A 17,909-nucleotide genomic window follows, 5' to 3' on the forward strand; every position below is an offset into this window, starting at 1 on the left:
GACCTATCCAATTTTTTACCGATCAGGTTTGCTAAACAAAGATAGGTAACTCTTTTTTGTAATACATTAATATTTTTAAATTATTGTTCATATTTTATTTTATTACTTTAAATTCTTATTTAACTAGTTCAATTAACAGTTTGACCAATTTTGTATGGACAAACCCCTCATTTATTCGGTAGCCTGTCTAATACCGATCGACACCCTTTTCCACAAATTCCAGATTAATAAGGGGAGATCGATTTGAATTGTATAAAGCAATTGTTTAGCATCGGATACGAGTTCTCCAATGGTTGAGTTTCCCACAACATTTTGAGGTGTATTTGTATATAACGCTACAACTTTATCAAAACCTCTCCCAAAAGTGAATGAAATATGCAATGTGTTTGATTAAGCATAAGCCCAAGCTTCACATTAAAAAGTAAATCTTCACTTCAAAGCTCTACAGTAAACTGTAGTTCCAATCCTAGAAACCCTTTAAGTGACTTAAAAATTATTGGGAAAATTACAAAAAAAACGTCACGACCATATTTTTTATGTAATTTATCTTCAATCTAATTTTTTTTTTCACTTTTTTCCCAAAACAAACATTCTATGCAAATACCCCTAAGGGAAAAAAATCATTTTTTAGACAGACATGTCTTTCCCGTACACAAAAATAATTTTTGCCAGATTTGACCTTGACTTTTGGACACAATAGCAAACTGGAGCGTATAAGTGTTGGACCGCCCTAAGACAACTATCGGACCAAAACTGAGTGCTGTCCGACCGCTTGTTACATAGTGCCAGAGCCCTGAAATTCAGTTACATCTACTGTCGGACCACCTTTGTAACTGTCAGATGCACTTTACACAGTGTTCCTACTGCCGAACCGCACTTTACGAAGTGTTGGAGCCCTACTGTCTGCCGGATGCACTTTACACAGTTTCCCTACTGCCGAACCGCACGTTACTAAGTGTTGAAGCTCTACTGCCGAACCGTACTGTACAGAGCACGCTGTAGATAGAGGAGATAGAAGAGAGAGGGGAAGCGGTAAAAACAACGGATGGTAGTTTAGATATTTTTTTATTTATTTTTTGGTTGGGGTTATTTGTATAGAAAGTGTATTTTGGAAAAAAAAGTGACAAAAGTTAGGTCGGGGTAAGTCGTATAAAATATATATTTTTAGGGTTTTTTATAATTTTTTCAAAATTATTTTCTATTGTCAAATTATAAGCTCAAAAAAAGACAAAGATATAATGATCAAAATAACGTTTTACCAGATAAACCAAACACTTGAAAATAAACAATCCAAGTTAAGTTTTACAAAATACGACTTAAAATCCACATTTATTAAGATGTATAATACCAACGTACTCAACAATTTGAGGTGAGGGTTTTGCCGGCATTGTTGCGGCATTTTCCATCAAAGTCTTGCGGCTTTACTTTTGCCCTTAAAGCCTAGGCCATATATGAACTGAAAAATTGGGGCTTAAGTTGGTAATATACGCAGATTCTTTCCCTTCGGATGGTAATTGGGGGCTAGGGCTTTAAACATCGTATTTGTCAATCAGGGGTAGTTCAGTAAATTTTCCCACTTTAAGTAGGAGCTTAAACCCTGGTTCTAAAACACACCATGGCGCTCATTGCACAGAGCATTTGGGTTTCCCTCTCAACTCCTAAACGTTCTGGATATTTTCATCGAAGTCCCCATTCCTTACCTGCTCTTAGAGTGTCCATGTCATCTTCCTTGACAGCTGAACAAGTGACCTTTACCATATCAGGCACCTTCTCCTCTCTGAAGAAACAAGGAAAGGTTGGTTTTTTTTGTTTTTTCTCTTAAATTGTTTTGTGTGTTTTTTTCTTGTGTGCCAATTGGTTGGGTATTTGTCCAAGCATTGGGTTTTTTTTCTTTTTCCCCTTTTTTTGTATTTTCTCTGTTTTTAATTTGAAATTTCCCTTTTTCATGCAGATTTTCTCATCTTTGGATGATTCCCCACTTTGGTTTTGAAATTTTGATTAGAAAACAGAATCAACCGTAATATATGAAGAATTGTGCCCCTGGAAACTTTTTGTCTTTGCTGAGTTAACCTTCTCTCTCTAAAAACTGTCTTTTTTCTGGTTTTTTTTATCACATTAAAAAAAACTTTGATTATTAAATCAGCCTGTCATAATAACTCTCTAATTGGATTTTGCTCGTACTTACATGCAGTTTTTGGTTTGGATTCTGGTTTTTTTTTTCCCACCACATTTCCTAAATGAATTGTTTTAGTGCAGAGATGTATGGTATCACATTGAAAGTTAATTAAGAAAAATATATACCGAAATAAAAATTGATATTTGGAAATAGTAAGGAGGAACTCCATCATTTTACAAAAGGAAAAGTATACAATGAGTGGTGTCTACTATGTCAAAAATTTCCTGTCGTTTTGTTTGGCTACTAGTCGTGGGACATATTCCTATTAATGCTTTTTCATATTAATTTATTATATATAACATGCATTTTCTTATATTTATTGATGCCTAAATTATATTATCAATACTGAAATTGTATTAATCACACTGGTTTCTTTTGATTTGTTCTTTTCTTTGTATTTTTGGGTGTATTTTGTTGTCAAATGTTTTATAGTTGGTTTTGTTCAGTGGAATTTTAAGCTCCATGGTTCAACTGTTGGTGTCTGGCAGCCTATATTAAGTCTCTGAGGGCAAGAGTTTGTGCCTCAGGAAACATAAAAGTTGAGGAAGGTATTATAAATCACGTGATTCAAATTTCTTTTGCTTCAAATTTGTGCAATTAAAGGCCATATGAGGGGACACAGGAGCCTTTAGTTTTTAGGTGTCAACATCAGAGGATACTGATTGTTGGAGTTTGGAAATGTATGAAATGTAATGGATATGGTTTTCTCTTTACGACATCTGAAAATTGTTTCAGACAAATAGAAAGATAAAACCAACAAGTTTTGAAAATAGTCGGTTGGAGATTCCTAGAGTTTTTAAACAGTTATTTCTGAATGCTTATTTTTTAAAAAATTTTGAGCCATGTTTGCTTTGTAGTTATGGGCTTGATCGAGCATTTGATAACTTATAACTAAGCTTGGTTTGAGTGATCCTGTTAGCAATCGATTTGTAGGCCTAGTTTGGACTGGCCTTGACCAACCTTTGACAAAGTAAATTGGCCTTCAATATAAAACCCATGTCAACATGCTTCTTCGATTTCATTTGGTTCAGTATGGTGTTTATTGTGTTTCTTTAACAAGTCAAAGTTGCTTTTGCTTAACCTAAAGGAAAATGTTTCACATATGGTGATTGTCTGAAACTCTCCTTTTTGTTCTCTATGTGCTAACATTGTGTATTTGTTTTGTGAAGTACTTTAGGGATTCACAATATTATGGGGTCACAATGATTCTAATGTACTTGTTTTGACCATGAACATGCAGGTGGCTTTAGTACCTTATATCACAGCAGGTGATCCTGATCTTGAAACAACGGGAAAAGCATTGAAAATTTTGGATTCCTGTGGCTGTGATGTAATTGAACTAGGAGTACCCTACTCCGACCCTCTAGCAGATGGTCCAGTCATTCAGGTTTGTCAATGTGGCACCTGGGTCCCCATCTCTCTCCATCCGTATTGGAAAATGACGACCCGAAGGAGTATGGTTATCCATGGTCCATTGGATTAGAATATACTTTCCTTTGACCATTTCTTTTTATGCGTCTGAAATGCTGCAGTTCTTATATATTGTTATAGGCTGCTGCGACACGAGCTCTACAGCGGGGAACCAATTTTAGTTCTATTGTTTCCATGCTGAAGGAGGTGGGACAATTGTGATCATCTCTTTTTAGTTGTTAGTATTATGATTTCATTACTTCTTTGAAGCATATCAATTTTATGCTGATTGTGTTAATATGTACAAGGCTTTTGCAAACAAAATAATATGATAAAGTTTTTGAAGATTTTTGTTTCGCAGTTCAACAATTGTAGCTGCAATGCACTGATATTGACAAATGTGTAGGCAATGTTTGATCTGTTTGTCCTTTTTCTTGCATTCATATGAAGTGTTGTTGCTTAATTTTTTGAGGCTCTACTGTTGTTTTCTAAGTAATGGGCTATTTTCTTAGTGGAACGTGTTAATTTTAAAGGAACCTCAAATGAGAAGCAATGCTTGGTGCATTAGTCCTAAAAGAAGAGTTCTGGTTGTGTAAGGTTTTTAATTGATAAATAAATTCAATTGAATTGAGAAAGATAGGAATGCCAAGGCTTCCAGCCCATTAAGAAAGACACAACCACTTAACATAGGTGTTAGGTCTTAACTGTGAGGAACATAAATTTATGTAATGATAAAGTACAGTTGGTCTTTGATAAGTCGGTGAATATGATTGGGGAATTTTGTATTCTCAAAAGGGTTATATGAAAGCTGGCAACATCTGTTGAATCTCAAGTTGCTTATGTTAATCTTATCTTTTAGATGTGAAAATCAGGATAGAGTATCAGGCATGTAAGGCCTGACGGATAAGCTATTCCAGAAGAAGAATATGATTGTGTTTTCTTTGTCCACCTGATTAGGTTTTCCTTTTTACTTCTGGAAAACAACTAATCGAGAAGGATAAAGAAAACAGAATCATATACTATTGCCATTTGCATTTGATTAACGAAACATCCTTAAGGAACTTTGTTGTTTTCCAAAACAGATGACCCAAACAAGGCCTTGACCAGGAATGTCATTGTAGAAACTTCGTACTAATTTTTGTGCTATATAAAACTCATATGCAAACAGAAAAATTACAGAAGAACCAAACAGGAAGAATGGTTCCTATAGTAGCATAAAATCCCACAACCCAAAGCATTTGATTAACGAAACACCCTAAGGGAACTTTATTTTCCAAAACAGATGATCCAAACAAGGCCTTGACCAGGAATGTCATTGTAGAAACTTCATACTAAGCTTTGTGCTATATAAAACTCATATGCAAACAGAAAAATTACAGAACCAAACAGGAAGAATGGCTCCTATAGTAGCATAAAATCCCATAGCCCAAAGCCATTCCTATATACACCGAAATTCACCAACCTTTCCACTATACTACTTCAGGCACTTGATTAGAATTCACATGATATAACTGCTAAAATTTCTGCAAACATCCCCAATAGTGTCTACCTCACTCATTAAACAAATAACATTCGAAAGAGTAGCCTACCATAAATCAAAGGGGGCCAATGTGTCTCTTAGATTGTTGCTTTCTCAAATGCCTGCATAGCCCTTTGGTACACTAAATTGCATTTCGAATGATCCCCTCAAAGCCATTTTTCATGTGCTGTTGATTAGCATTTAAGTACCATGTGGAGACTTAGATGTATTAACTTGGACCCAGGAGTACATGAATTCCATATGGTACCCAAGATATGTTTTTGCCAAAATACTTTTGTATATGGATGAACTGCAGACAATGGGATGTCAATCACCATGCCAAAACCTATAAAATTAATCGACCTCAAGTGAGATAAGATGTATATGTACATTTATAGTTATAAATATAAATAGCCATTATAAATATGCGTGCATGTATTTACATTTTCGAAAAAAAAACATGCATGCATATATTTTAGATGAGATAGAGTTGAAGAGAAAGGGGCTGTCTGAAAGTTATAGCTACACAGCATATACACACTGTCAAACACATATACATTAATATCTGACTATTTACAAATGGTTTCAAGCTAAAATTATGTACATCAACTAGACTCAAGGTCCTTCTGGTGTTCAAAATGTCGTTGCAATTCTATGTACATAATCAAGAACCATCTTGCTCAAGTTCCCTGTTTTTAGCAACCTGCAAGAAAGATAGTGTCACGGTTAGAGGAAGAACTGAAATTATGTGACATTGGACAGTCCTGGGATCCTTTTAGGGTCTTGACTTCTTTTCCCAAAAGGATAACCAGTTCTAGACTAGCCTCCTTTGTCAGACAACTTGTCAGTTGTAGAGGACTAAAAGAGAACGTACGCAAGTACTTCTATCGGGAGTTGATTCCTCCTTTTGATAGAGGTAAAGAGAGAGAGAATAGGCAGACCGAACTTTCACCATGGCTTTGCACATATCTCCTTTTCAACCAAGGCATTTCGAGGGCTTGCCCAAGGTCTCTCTCATGCTTTGCCTTACAACTAAGGTAAAATGGTCATCGTCACCTTGGCTATAAGTGACTACCTTTACCATGTTCAAAGGCATTAGGACCATGGGTCCTTTCCCGAACGGAGGAAAGTCATTAAGAACATAATGTTCACCCTTCCACGATTGGTTGGATTTCAGATTTATAGAGTCAATGGGCATGCATGAGCCCTGATTCAGGTATGTCCTGTCTTGCAGAGCCCTGACTATTTTTTGGAGTTCACCATGAATCCCCCACTTGGACCAAAAGTTACTGGACATTCCAACCATTGGACTTAAGCAGCATGCCAATGGACCATCTGTCTTGTATGGGCTTGTTATCTCTTTGAACCACTTGATTAATCAGCAAGGTTTCCATGTGGAGGATATTATAGATTTCCCTAGTGGGTGTGTCCTTATAGTCACCAATGCAGTTTCCAGATTCCAAGACATGGATTAGCAGTACAAGTGGGACCCGCTCCAATTGTTTCTATGTATCTTACATAATAAGCATGTGCCAAGGCAATGCCCAGGATCCTGTTTACCTTTTGAAATTTCAAATATGGTGTGTTCCCAATCAAAGCCACGTAGAGGGCTGGTCGCCTACCTTGGATGAAATTTTCTGTTGTTTTAACTGAGGATTTAGACTGGAAACTGATGGGATATTTGGATTTTGCCATTGGCTAATGTGATTATGGGCGACGTACCAGAATCTTCATCCCAGTCTGGACAAGTTTGATGTCTCTTTGTGTCCTATACTTTTTTGCTGATCTAGAATGAACTTTTACTACCTTTACAAGCATTACAAACACGTTTGTTCAAAAAGAGCAGAAAGCCTATTAAGCGACATAAATTGCAAACAAAAGTAACTGCATGAGTTGTATCATGTTATTTCCAAATGGAGTAAATTTTTTGATAACTTGTGTGTGTAATTGTTCTTGTATTATTTAATGCTTCTTATTTTGTATTTTACAAAAAGAGATGCATCCTTCCAACACTTGCGTTGAACTTGAATAATAATGGTTATTCTAATGATTGGTTGAGCAGGTTGTTCCTCGTATATCTTGTCCAATTGCTTTATTTTCCTACTACAACCCAATACTGAGACTTGGTATTGAGAAATTCATACTTACAATAAGGGATGCCGGTGTTCATGGTAAGATTTGCTGCTACATTACTGACTTTGAGGATTGTGCATGCTTCCTTTTTTCTTAAGGTGGACATATCAATTGGTTTTAAATGGCTCATCTCTTATTGTTTGTATTTGTTTGACTTGAACTCGGGTATGTGCATGCATCTGGATGTGTACATGGCCTGGGTGCATGTTTTTCTGTGCATGTTCTTGTGAATTGTGAGGTCTCTACTGATCATCTACTTGCTTCAAGATATATATCTTGCGGGATTGTCGTTATGTGTTTTTTTTGGCTGTGTGGGATCATCATTATTTCAATAAGCTATATTTTAAGAAATGAAAAAAGCATAGTCTGCAGAAAATTATGGCATGGTTTGCTTTTTTATCTGTTGTTTTATCGATTACTGTGGTCGGGAATATCATAGAATTTTGAGTGTTGAGATTTTACTTGTGACCGTCAAGAATAAATCCGTCTTTGTAGTTTGCTACCAAGAGTCTCAACCCATTTCCAGCCGTAGTTCCATGATAATTAATCTTCATCTACACCTTGGATATGCTTAGGGTCACTCTTGTTTATTGAAATTAGCAAGAACAAATAAGTTCTTAGTTGAATTTTATGTAATGAAAATATTTGCTTTAATGCTCTGTGGAGTATACAATGGCTCCATTGTGGACATTATTACGAAGTTCCCTTTAAAGATTTCTTCATTGATTCTAAGCAAAAATTGTTGCTGTTGTGAAGCTTATCCTGATCTATATAAATAGTTTGAACTTGCTTTAATTAATTGTCTGCAGGACTTGTGGTGCCGGATCTTCCCCTTGAGGAAACTGAGACATTGAGAAAAGAATCTATTAAGCATGGAATTGAGCTGGTGGGTCCCTTTCTTCATTTCCTTCTCAGCCTTTCTGTTCCTTTTTTTTTTTTTTTCATCAGTAACTTGTTTTATTATATGAGGTAATACTGCATATCAATCAGAGGGCATATACTCAATTATAACCAGATAGTATTAACTCATTGAGTGTAAATGTTGGAATATAGATATGGTCATTCATAAATTTATTTTCCATTGCACTGGTATTAGAAGATCATCCAAATTGAAATCCATTTCAAGATTGGTATATCATTGTTGTGCACTGAACTTATTCCAAAAAGGGGAGGAACACACAACAGGGGAGTGACCAGTATGCAATACAGTCTTGTTTAATGTGTTGTTTATTGTACATTATTATTTTATATATAAAGCCCTGTTATATACACTACAAGTACAATGTGTAAAATACAGGAAATAAATGCCCATGCTAGCCTACTAACATTAGTTTCTTAAGAATGAAGGACAGAGTATTTAAGTGCTGGACGAGTCATCTTTAAAATGAGTGGGTAGATAATTAAATTTTATAGAGGTTTTATCTTCAGAATGAATTGGAACAAATTGTTGACCTAACTTTCTATTGTATTCTTCTTGTAAAATTGCCGCTAGCTCTACGTTGTGTTGTTATTATGGTTGATTAACCCTTCACAAGTTCGTATGGCATCCTTAATAATATACACACTCTTTTTCACTGGTGAAGGTACTGCTCACAACACCCACTACTCCAACAGATCGAATGAAAGCTATTTGTGAGGCTTCAGAAGGGTTTGTATACCTTGTAAGTTCTTGCTTGTAGTCTTGAATTTTGTTATTATTTTTTGGGAAAATATCTCCATACCCTCTATTTTTAAGTTTCATTTCACAATAGACCCAAGGTTTTAAAAGATATCTTGGGGCATAAATTTTGTAGATTTTATTTCTTCTAACCCCTGGAGCTAATTTAAACCTCTTTTCTTTGAGCCAAACAAATCTTAAAAGACATGCCTTTTCTAAAAGCCATCTCCCAAACTTCTAGAGAGAGATAAAGGCTTCATGGAGGTGAGAGGTTACCTGGAGGAGAGAGAGGTGTTTGGAGAAACACGGGAGGAGAAAAAGAGTGAGAGACATAGGAAGAGAGAGAAAGAGAGAAGTTTGGGGTAGATAAATGAAGAGAGAAAGGATTGGGTTTAGAAAGGGTATGTCTTTCTCACATTTGTTTAGGTTAAAAAATAGGTTTAAAGTGGCCAGGGGGTTAGAAGATATTTTTATGAAACCCTGTGTTTATCAAGAAATGAAACCTAAAAATGGGAGATATGGAGATATTTTCCCTTTCTTTTTCCTCTATGGCTGTAAAAGATGAAAAATATTGTTCAAATATTCTGAGGAGTTTCTGTTTACTAGATCCTTTGTTTACCGGTTCCATTCTAGTTTTTTTTCTTTTTCCCTAGTGGGGTTAGATTGGGACTCTTGTCGTCATGTTGTGGCTCCACTACCAAGACCACCATGCCAAGAGTGCTGTTCTTCCAGGAATTCTCATTGTGGATTGTGATGATTTGGTTGTTTCCTTTATGATGATAGAGTTGTTTTTTTTATTTCAATTTTTATGTTAATGAACTTTTTTGATAAGTTTATGACAGTTAACTTGTATAGTGGCTACATTTGCACAAATAGGTTAACTGTTGAAATCCGAGAGCTTATTAGCAATAAAAACAAAACAGTTTGCCTTGGATAGTTGGTCTACTCAATGAAATTTTAGTTTGGAGAGGCTAGGTGAACGTACTGGATTGCTGGTAATTTTAATTGCACTAAACTAGAGTGTTGTTTTTTTTATTTCAATTTTATGTTAATGAACTTTTTTTATAAGTTTATGATACTTAACTTGTATAGCGGCTACATTTGCACAAACAGGTTAACTGTTGAAAACCAAGAGCTTATTAGCAATAAAAAGAAAACAGTTTGCCTTGGATAGTTGGATCTACTCAATGAAATTTTAGTTTGGAAAGGCTAGATGAACGTACTGGATTGCTGGTAATTTTACTTGCGCTAAATTAGAGACGAATTCCTATTGTTAACCTTATGTAACCCATTTTTTTTCTCATTGCTCTGTAATGTTTTCTCAAACATGTAAACATGAATGTCTTATGACAGCAATGAAATTTGTTACCAAGCAGAGGAAAAAGAAAAAGAAAAACTCGAGGCAAATTTGGAATAGTGATCTTTTTGCCTAGGTTGTAGATACTGTAGAAGGATCTCCACCATATTTGTCACTGACTTAGATTTTACGAGCCCCTGTTTCAAGGATTGGGACTTGGGCAAGACGGGTGCGAGTCTGTAATTTAGAAATTCAAATGTACAGATTATATTAATTTATGTGTTATTTATAAAAGAAATTTTAGAAATTTTGAAAAGAAAAAAGAAAGTGAGAGAGAGGACTGAGAATGGGGAAAATGATAACAAAGGGAGGGAGGGAGATTTTAGTTTTCTTTTGTTTTCAGTTGTCAGCTGATTGTAATCAGGGTTTCTTCTGGTGGATCTCCTGCACTCAGAAAAACTATTCTTTCTTTTGAGTCCATTGCGAAAATTGCAGATTTCAACTTAAGCAATTGCTTTATTCTCTCAATTATTTCTGAGGAACTAAAGCGTTTTTTCTGACTTTAAATGGATATGGATATGGATACTTACGTACTACTAATTGCTGACTTCTTAATGCAGGTAAGCTCTGTTGGTGTGACTGGTGCTCGTGCCTCTGTGAACGCACGTGTTGAGGCTCTTCTATATGAGATCCAGCAGGTATAGAGTCCCTGAAGTACACGTCCATTTATTTGTTTTCAAGAGCTTTAATTTTTTGGTAAGTTTTCTTCAGTGTTTAAAAACCAGACTCTGGGTGGGACTCGCTAGGGTCTTGAGACCAAGTCAGTCAATTTGACTCAGCCGAGTCTCAACGAGACTCCACTGAGTCTATAGCTAAATAACATAGTAGGGGCCCTGGTGTAAGACTCAGGTGAATCCTCATGTATTTCAACTGGACTCACAAGGGTCTCGGGCCCAACTTGGGCAAGTCCCAAGTCACTTGGTGAGTTTTTAGCACTGGTTTTCTTGCTTAATTATTTTTCCTTTCGGGTTTCCAAATGGATCTGAAAACATTGAGAAATTGATACCAACTTCCTTCAGAAGCTTAGAGATCATTTTTTGCACTCTTTCCAGGCAACAAGCAAACCTGTGGCTGTGGGATTTGGTATATCAAAACCAGAGCATGTAAAACAGGTTAGTCCTCATGATAAAAGTATAGAATATTTCACCACTAGAGACTGAGAATCTGAAATCTTAGTATTGTCCTTCAGCACTATAGTTATATGCATGTGTTTGTGTGCAATGTTCATTTCCAGGCTATCCCTTGGAAATGGCTGGTCGTGGGCCCAATAAAGTATAAGAGTTAGTTATTCTAGTTCTCATTATGCACCTTAATAAGCAGGGAGTGAGATAATTTCATGAAGATATTTGAAGGAAAAAAGAAAAAAAAAAATGTTTCAACCAAATTTATTATGGTGAATGGTATAAAACATAAATTACTATTTAACCTTATAACTTGGGGGTATATTTTTAGCATCCATCCTTTCTTGTCATTTGGTACACAATATTCAGCAGACAGTGTTAGGTGTTCCTGTGTGTTTGTTTATGCACATTATGTGTGTATGCATGGAAGCGTGTATGTATATAAACTATATTAAAAAGGGTGCAGTTGGCATACGGATGCCTCCGTAGGTGTAGAGGTACGGTGCCCTTCAAATTTTATCATGGTATATACTTTTGATGTAAAATGTTATTAGGATTATCTCAAAATCTATTTTTATATCTAATTATAAAATTTTAAATCTAAAAAATGGTTAAAATCAAGTAGATCTATAAACATATGAAAATCTTGAAAATGGACGGTGTAGATAATATGTTGTAAAATGCACTATTTTTGAGACATAAAATCTTTTTATTTTTCATAGTCATACATCTCGATGTCGAGATGATCAATCAAAGGGTTTTTCAACATTAAAACTACCTTTTCCGATGGATTTTTGAGGGGCATCCGTAGTTCTACATATTATAAGGTAGCATCCTTATATAAACTTTTTCCTGTTAAAAATAACAAAAGCGGTAGAATTTAATTGCAGGTAGCGGCATGGGGGGCTGATGGGGCAATTGTTGGCAGTGCCATGGTGAGGATATTGGGTGATGCAAGCTCTCCAGAGGAAGGGCTCAAGGAACTTGAGTCTTTTACCAAGTCTTTAAGAGCTGCATTGCCTTAGTCATGTAGTTGTGCAATTGATTTTGCTTCTTTTTTTCTTGTCCTTTTATTGGGGGTTTGATTTAAATGTCAAACAGTGTTGACTACATGTCATGGGAGGGCTTTGAGCCTGCAACTGTGTGATGCAGTTATCTTCCGTCCAGCAATTTTAATTTTTGTAGCTGGTGATGTGTAGACTAGTATGATGAAATAAATTGGTAAACCTTGAAACTTTCTACCAAAGCATAAATAATAGAACTGATTGTCATTGATCAGATAAGGAAGAAGATATGGCGGTCTTGTGGGTCAGTTTTTTATTTGGACCCGCAGGTCAATCTCTATTTAGGAGTGTTACATAGGACCCCAAAATTCAAACATGTTGGTAGAAACACTTCAGCGCCCTGGGTAATGTTCATGTTTGTTGTTCCCTAGGGTGAGGGTGAGGGGTTCGACTCCTTGTATAATCCTTGCCTTTAGGAATCGGTCTTGGGCCAAGACGGTAGCAGCTGGGTTTTCATAGCACTACGTAAGTTTCATTCCTATGTAACATTGTAAAAAATAAAAAAACAATATCCACCCTAATTTAGAAATTGGGTATCAGCTTGAGTGGTTAGAAGTAGACATTTAACATGGCTGCATCTCAAGTTCAATTCTTACCATTGAACTATTCGAAAGATACATTCTTTAAGAAAAGGGCTTAGGTCATGGTGGTAGCACCCCAATATCTAGTTACCACGTTGTGGTTTCAAATTCTGTTGATTCCACTCACGGGCACTTTAAAAAATGGGTACGGTATCTTTCCCATTGAAGTACCTCAAAAAAAAAATACATCAAAAAATAAAAAATAAAAAAAAATTGAAGCTCAAAAGTTGTTGCGCCAATTCAAGATCCTCCCCAAGACTCAATCTGGGCCATCCATTTTGATGGACTTCAGTTGTGGGAAGACTCATCCAGTAAATTTTAGGATAACAACCTGTTTTAATAAATCAGGGCCCTTTTTTGTTGAGAGTTTGGTCTCATATCCAAGTGGACAATTTGGACCTGCAGAAATGTACAATTTGGATTTTGAGACAGCATGCCTATAAACAGAACATTGCATATAACCAAATGAAAATATGAAGCGGTATAGCATGGACGTTGTGCAATAAACAAGGGAGCAATCTCTCTCATGTAATCACTTTGGCAGGCAGGCAGTATGTGCACTCTGCAATGGACAACTCTCTCTAGGAAGGGGTTGGGTCGTGGTGTTAGCACCCCCATACCTAGTTATCAGGCTGTGATTTTCAATCATGCTGAATGACACCACTCGCTGGCATCTTCAAAAAAAAGCTACCCCCTCATCTATTTGAAAAAAACGGGTACGGGCATATCTTCCTCACTGAATTATCAAAAAAAAAAAAAAAAATCTCTCTCTATCTCTTAACATGGAATTCGTACTACCAAACTACAACTACAAATTACTACTACAGATCCATTTTGTCCTTCTGATTCATAGCTATGGTGGTTGAGATTATCGACTTGTGAAATTTTAAGACCACATTCTATATCTATGAGGACATACCTTTCTAGGCCTTTTGGCTAAGATCAAGTGTAGTCTCTGTTCTATAACTGAGAGGCGAGTACGCCATGACGCAAAACATCTGAATCAGCAGGAATTTTTTGTTCCCATTAGTCTGTCTAAATCCGAAAGACTATATGCTCTAGCAGGATCATATTTTACATTGACTCGCTTGGTAAGGGCCCTTACCTTGACTCGCTCGGGTAAAGGCCCATTACTAGTAGTTTTAGGACCCTGATTTGGAGATAGAACATTCTCAACCTGGCCACAAATCTTAAAAGGAAAAAAATTAAATTTGCACTCGATATCAACCTTTCTCGGCCTTTTTTAGCATATGAAATTCCTCCCAAATAGGTCTCGATGCTTTACAAGCAGTCAATCAACAAAAACTATTAATATTATCAAACAAAAAAAAAACATAATGTGCTCCAGCGGGGTGCACAAAAACTGCACTCCAGTCTAAAAGTGCGTGGCATTAATATCACTTCATCATCTACCGCGAGATTTTTTTTCGAAAAATATTTTCACACGAATCAAATGTGCCATTGCATGCGTGTAAATCATCATCTCTTTCAACGACCTTCCATATGAATCACATGCTTTTGTGAAATAATTCTCCAGCTGCTTGAAAAAACAATCCTTTCACAGTGTTGTTTCAGATAAGCCAAAGTGTTGTTTCAGATAAGCCATATCATTAAGAGAAAAGCTAAACCAGTATTTAATTCCCTAAAGTCAAATAATCCATTAGTTTAGAGCAGAAACAAATTTATCGTGTTAAGAAAAAGGGAAACAGACATAACATTGATTAGATAGCATTTTTTTTTTTTTTTTCTGCTCCCACTTGCTTTGCAAATGTAGCAATTGTACTTTTGCTTTTTGTTTATTGAATTTTCATAACCAATGAATGGAGAATCATACTCTTAATGGAATTTTCCTAAACAAATCAAAGTTGCTTGTCGTGCACACAACTACAAAATACGAAGTAAAATAGTGGGTTCCCACCTACATCGCACTAGTTAACCAAATAGCTTGAAATGTTGTGTGCGAATTGATTAAAAAATAGCCGATCCGATTCAAGCATCATTCCACGCCAAAAGACTTAGGAATCACGCAACTTCACGATTTTCGCATATGGTTTTAATTTTTTTTAAGAAATGCTTTGCTCTGACTAGAGCGAGTCCTAGTCGGACCCCTGGCAAGTCAGAGCATGATTATGAGTACTTAAACACTGCTTTTTTAGGCTTGAACTCGTCAGGATCTACATGTTCATCAGATTATCCTTTTTTATTTTTAGAAGATGCCAAAACTGAATCCTCTAATAATTAAAGCAATTTTTTTATATCCTTCTGAAGTACCTACCCTTGAAAAGAAAAAGAACCATTCAAAGGTCAAGTTTTATCAGGTTTCTATTTCAACCTGTTATTTTCCCTTTTACCAAACAAAATCATTGGTTATTTTAGCTAAGAAAGAGATTTTTTTTTGCTAGTTGTCTTGAAAACATGTGGTATTCTTTATCTGCTCTTCAATTGTTTTCAACATTGAGTATATTGTTTTGAATTCGAGATGTGAACTATCTCCAACAAGAAACTCATGAACAATGCCATAAACCTCAATGGAGCTGCACCCTGGTGTTTTTCTCAAGCCCCTTTCCCTTACTTCTTTCCTAAGCCTCATAACACAATCCCATTCATAATCCCTCGCATAAATGGTGGCCAACAATATGCTATTACCTGGATCACTTGGCTCCAACTCTAAAAGCCTTTTTGCCACCATCACTCCTAATCTTCCATCATTGTGAACCTTACAAGCACTGAGCAAAGCCCCCCACACAATAGCATTTGGCCTCATAGGCATACCCAATATGAGCCTTAGTGCCTCTTCTAGTTGGCCACCTCGGCCAAATAGATCGACCATGCAACCATAGTGCTCAATCTTAGGAGTTATTCGATACTCATTTTCCATCGAATCGAAATGCCTAATCCCCTCGTCTACTAAGCCTGCATGACTACAAGCACTAAGGACCCCTAAGAAAACAATATTGTCTGGCTCGATGCCTGACTCTCGCATTCTCGAAAATAAACGTAGGGCTTGTTCCCCATGCCCGTGTGAAGCTAATCCGCAAATGATTGATGTCCATGACATAAGATCCCCTCTCAAAGCCCTGTCAAAGAGTTGGAGCCCCATGTCAATGCTCCCGCACTTACAATACATGTCAATTAACGCAGAGTCTAAGAAACCATCAAAGTTCAAGCTTTTTTTCTCTACATAGGCATGAACCCACATTCCTAATCCTAGAGCTCCAAGGTCCGTGCACGAGGATATCACACCCAGCATTGTTACCTTAGTGGGTCTCATCCCAAAGGTCCCCATTTCGCGATAAAGTGTGAGAGCCTCCTGGCTGTGTCCTGTTTGCGCTAGCCCGGTAAGCATTGTGTTCCATGAAACCACATCCCTTAATGGCATCTTCCCAAATATATCTCTAGCCATTTCAACCTCTCCATGCTTCAAATATTGAGAAATTATAGAATTAAAGCAGACAACAGTTCTGCGAGGCATTTCATCGAACACCTTGTGTGCAATATCCAAGAAGCCACATTCAGCATACATTATCATGAGTGAGTTGCCAAGAAATGAATCTCTCTCTATCACATGCTTTTCTATGAAGGAATGCACTTGCATACCGACACCCAGGTCCCCTAATTTTCCACAAACTGAGAGAACCACAGTTAAAGTCACAGAGTCTGGTTCCGGACCCACCATACACATACGCTTAAACAAAGCTAATGCTTCATTGAGCTCACCTTGCGTTAAGTACCCATTAATCATGGCGGTCCATGCAACAATTTCTGGTTGATTCATTTCATCAAAAATTTGGCGTGCAGAGACAATTGAACCTCCTTTTGTGTAAAGTTTGATCAATGAACTCATGACAAACTGGTTTGAATCAAACCCACTTCTGATAAGATGAGAATGGATTGAATTCCCATCTTTTAGCTTTGGATTTGAAGCCAACGCCTTGATCATGAATGTGAGCGTGTGGCTATCAGGGGAGACGCTGGAGTGTCGCAATTGTTTGTAGAGACAGAAAGGGTGGATGGTGAGGGAAGATGGGTTTGAAGATGAGAATGATTTGATCAGGGTGTTGTAGGTGAATAGCGAGGGGGCTTCAATGAGAGAGAAGAGAGAGTGAGCTTGATTCGGGTCATACGATGCATAAGAGGCCAGTAATTTTGAGCTGAAATATTGGGTTTTTGCAGTGCCATTGATTATGCCGTGCGCATGGAGCTGGTGGAGCTGTTTCAGAGTTGAGAGAAAATCGAAGAGGGAGAGAATCGTGTGGTTTGATGGTGGTGGGGGCATGGAACCGGTTGAGTTAGAGAGAATTTATCCTTCGAAAAAGGTCGTCTCGATGTTGAAAAATATGAACTCATCATCTCCAAATCGAGAAGCATATATAGAGAGAAAAAAATAGATTTCCAAGTCTTAAAAATAGTATATTTTGAAACGTATTATCTATATATATATATATTTTTTAAATGTGTTTTTAAATTAAATATAATTATTTTTTAAATATAAAATTTAATATTAGAGATAAAAATAAATTATCACACTATCCTAAAAATTTTAACTCCAAAATTGAATCTCACAATAAAGTTTGAAAGTGCACCTTACTTTGATTCTCTAAAGTTGTACTAATTACTGTTATTCGATGCATGTCCAGTTTATTTTGTGATATTGGAATTGTACATACTGAAAATCCAAAATCAATTACGAAAAGTATCCCGTCTACATCATTTAGAGGGGTGGTAGGGTGCGCATTTAAAAAATGGATCGGTGGCTTGGATCAGGCACCCCAAACTCGGTCTGGATCAATGAATCAATGGTCTAGATTGTTGTTTTACAGTGCGGAAAAAATAGTTAACTGGCAAAAAACCATGTGAAAAAATAGTGAACTTACCAAAAACTGGTTCGGAT

General features: G+C 36.5%; 2 protein-coding genes and 1 pseudogene across 5 annotated transcripts; 2 read left to right on the forward strand and 1 right to left on the reverse strand.

Annotated features, from left to right (window-relative positions):
* The first annotated feature begins 1,610 nt into the window (after positions 1-1,610).
* On the forward strand, positions 1,611-12,619 carry LOC18429538 (tryptophan synthase alpha chain). 3 transcript variants are annotated; one of them, XR_016051872.1, is made up of 9 exons: positions 1,611-1,795; positions 3,417-3,563; positions 3,728-3,793; positions 7,168-7,276; positions 8,048-8,124; positions 8,822-8,899; positions 10,813-11,173; positions 11,305-11,364; positions 12,264-12,619. XR_016051872.1 is itself a non-coding variant. In XM_006838824.4 (9 exons), the coding sequence occupies exons 1-9, from the start codon at positions 1,616-1,618 to the stop codon at positions 12,396-12,398; spliced, it is 930 nt and encodes a 309-aa protein (XP_006838887.3). In that variant the 5' UTR covers positions 1,611-1,615; the 3' UTR covers positions 12,399-12,619. The 3 variants fall into 3 exon arrangements, 2 of the variants coding, with proteins under 2 accessions (XP_006838887.3, XP_088717755.1); XM_006838824.4 differs by having other exon boundaries at positions 10,813-10,890; XM_088861629.1 differs by having other exon boundaries at positions 1,788-2,724; positions 10,813-10,890.
* Positions 12,620-13,933: 1,314 nt separating this feature from the next.
* LOC148782991 (U2 spliceosomal RNA) lies at positions 13,934-14,073 on the forward strand (annotated as a pseudogene).
* A 734-nt stretch (positions 14,074-14,807) lies between these two features.
* Positions 14,808-17,422, reverse strand: LOC105420286 (pentatricopeptide repeat-containing protein At1g08070, chloroplastic). 2 transcript variants are annotated; one of them, XM_088861619.1, is made up of 2 exons: positions 16,736-16,828; positions 14,808-16,502 (listed from the first exon to the last, which is right to left on the reverse strand). In XM_088861619.1, exon 2 carries the CDS (start codon positions 16,488-16,490, stop codon positions 15,417-15,419), a length of 1,074 nt encoding a protein of 357 aa, XP_088717745.1. In that variant the 5' UTR covers positions 16,491-16,502; positions 16,736-16,828; the 3' UTR covers positions 14,808-15,416. The 2 variants fall into 2 exon arrangements, with proteins under 2 accessions (XP_088717745.1, XP_011621735.2); XM_011623433.3 differs by having other exon boundaries at positions 14,808-17,422.
* Positions 17,423-17,909: the final 487 nt, after the last annotated feature.

The sequence above is a fragment of the Amborella trichopoda genome, chromosome 3, assembly GCF_054954075.1.
Source record: "Amborella trichopoda isolate Santa Cruz 75 chromosome 3, AtrichopodaSantaCruz75HAP2 v2.0, whole genome shotgun sequence".
NCBI classification, from domain to species: Eukaryota; Viridiplantae; Streptophyta; class Magnoliopsida; order Amborellales; family Amborellaceae; genus Amborella; species Amborella trichopoda.

Bases quoted from the DNA above. Each gene is read 5' to 3' on its own strand.
- LOC18429538 (XM_006838824.4), top strand. From the start codon at position 1,616: ATGGCGCTCATTGCACAGAGCATTTGGGTTTCCCTCTCAACTCCTAAA. The intron at 7,277-8,047 runs GTAAGATTTGCT...AATTGTCTGCAG, and splicing joins AAGGGATGCCGGTGTTCATG to GACTTGTGGTGCCGGATCTT. The intron at 10,891-11,304 runs GTATAGAGTCCC...CACTCTTTCCAG, and splicing joins TTCTATATGAGATCCAGCAG to GCAACAAGCAAACCTGTGGC.
- LOC105420286 (XM_011623433.3), bottom strand. From the start codon at position 17,294: ATGCCCCCACCACCATCAAACCACACGATTCTCTCCCTCTTCGATTTT.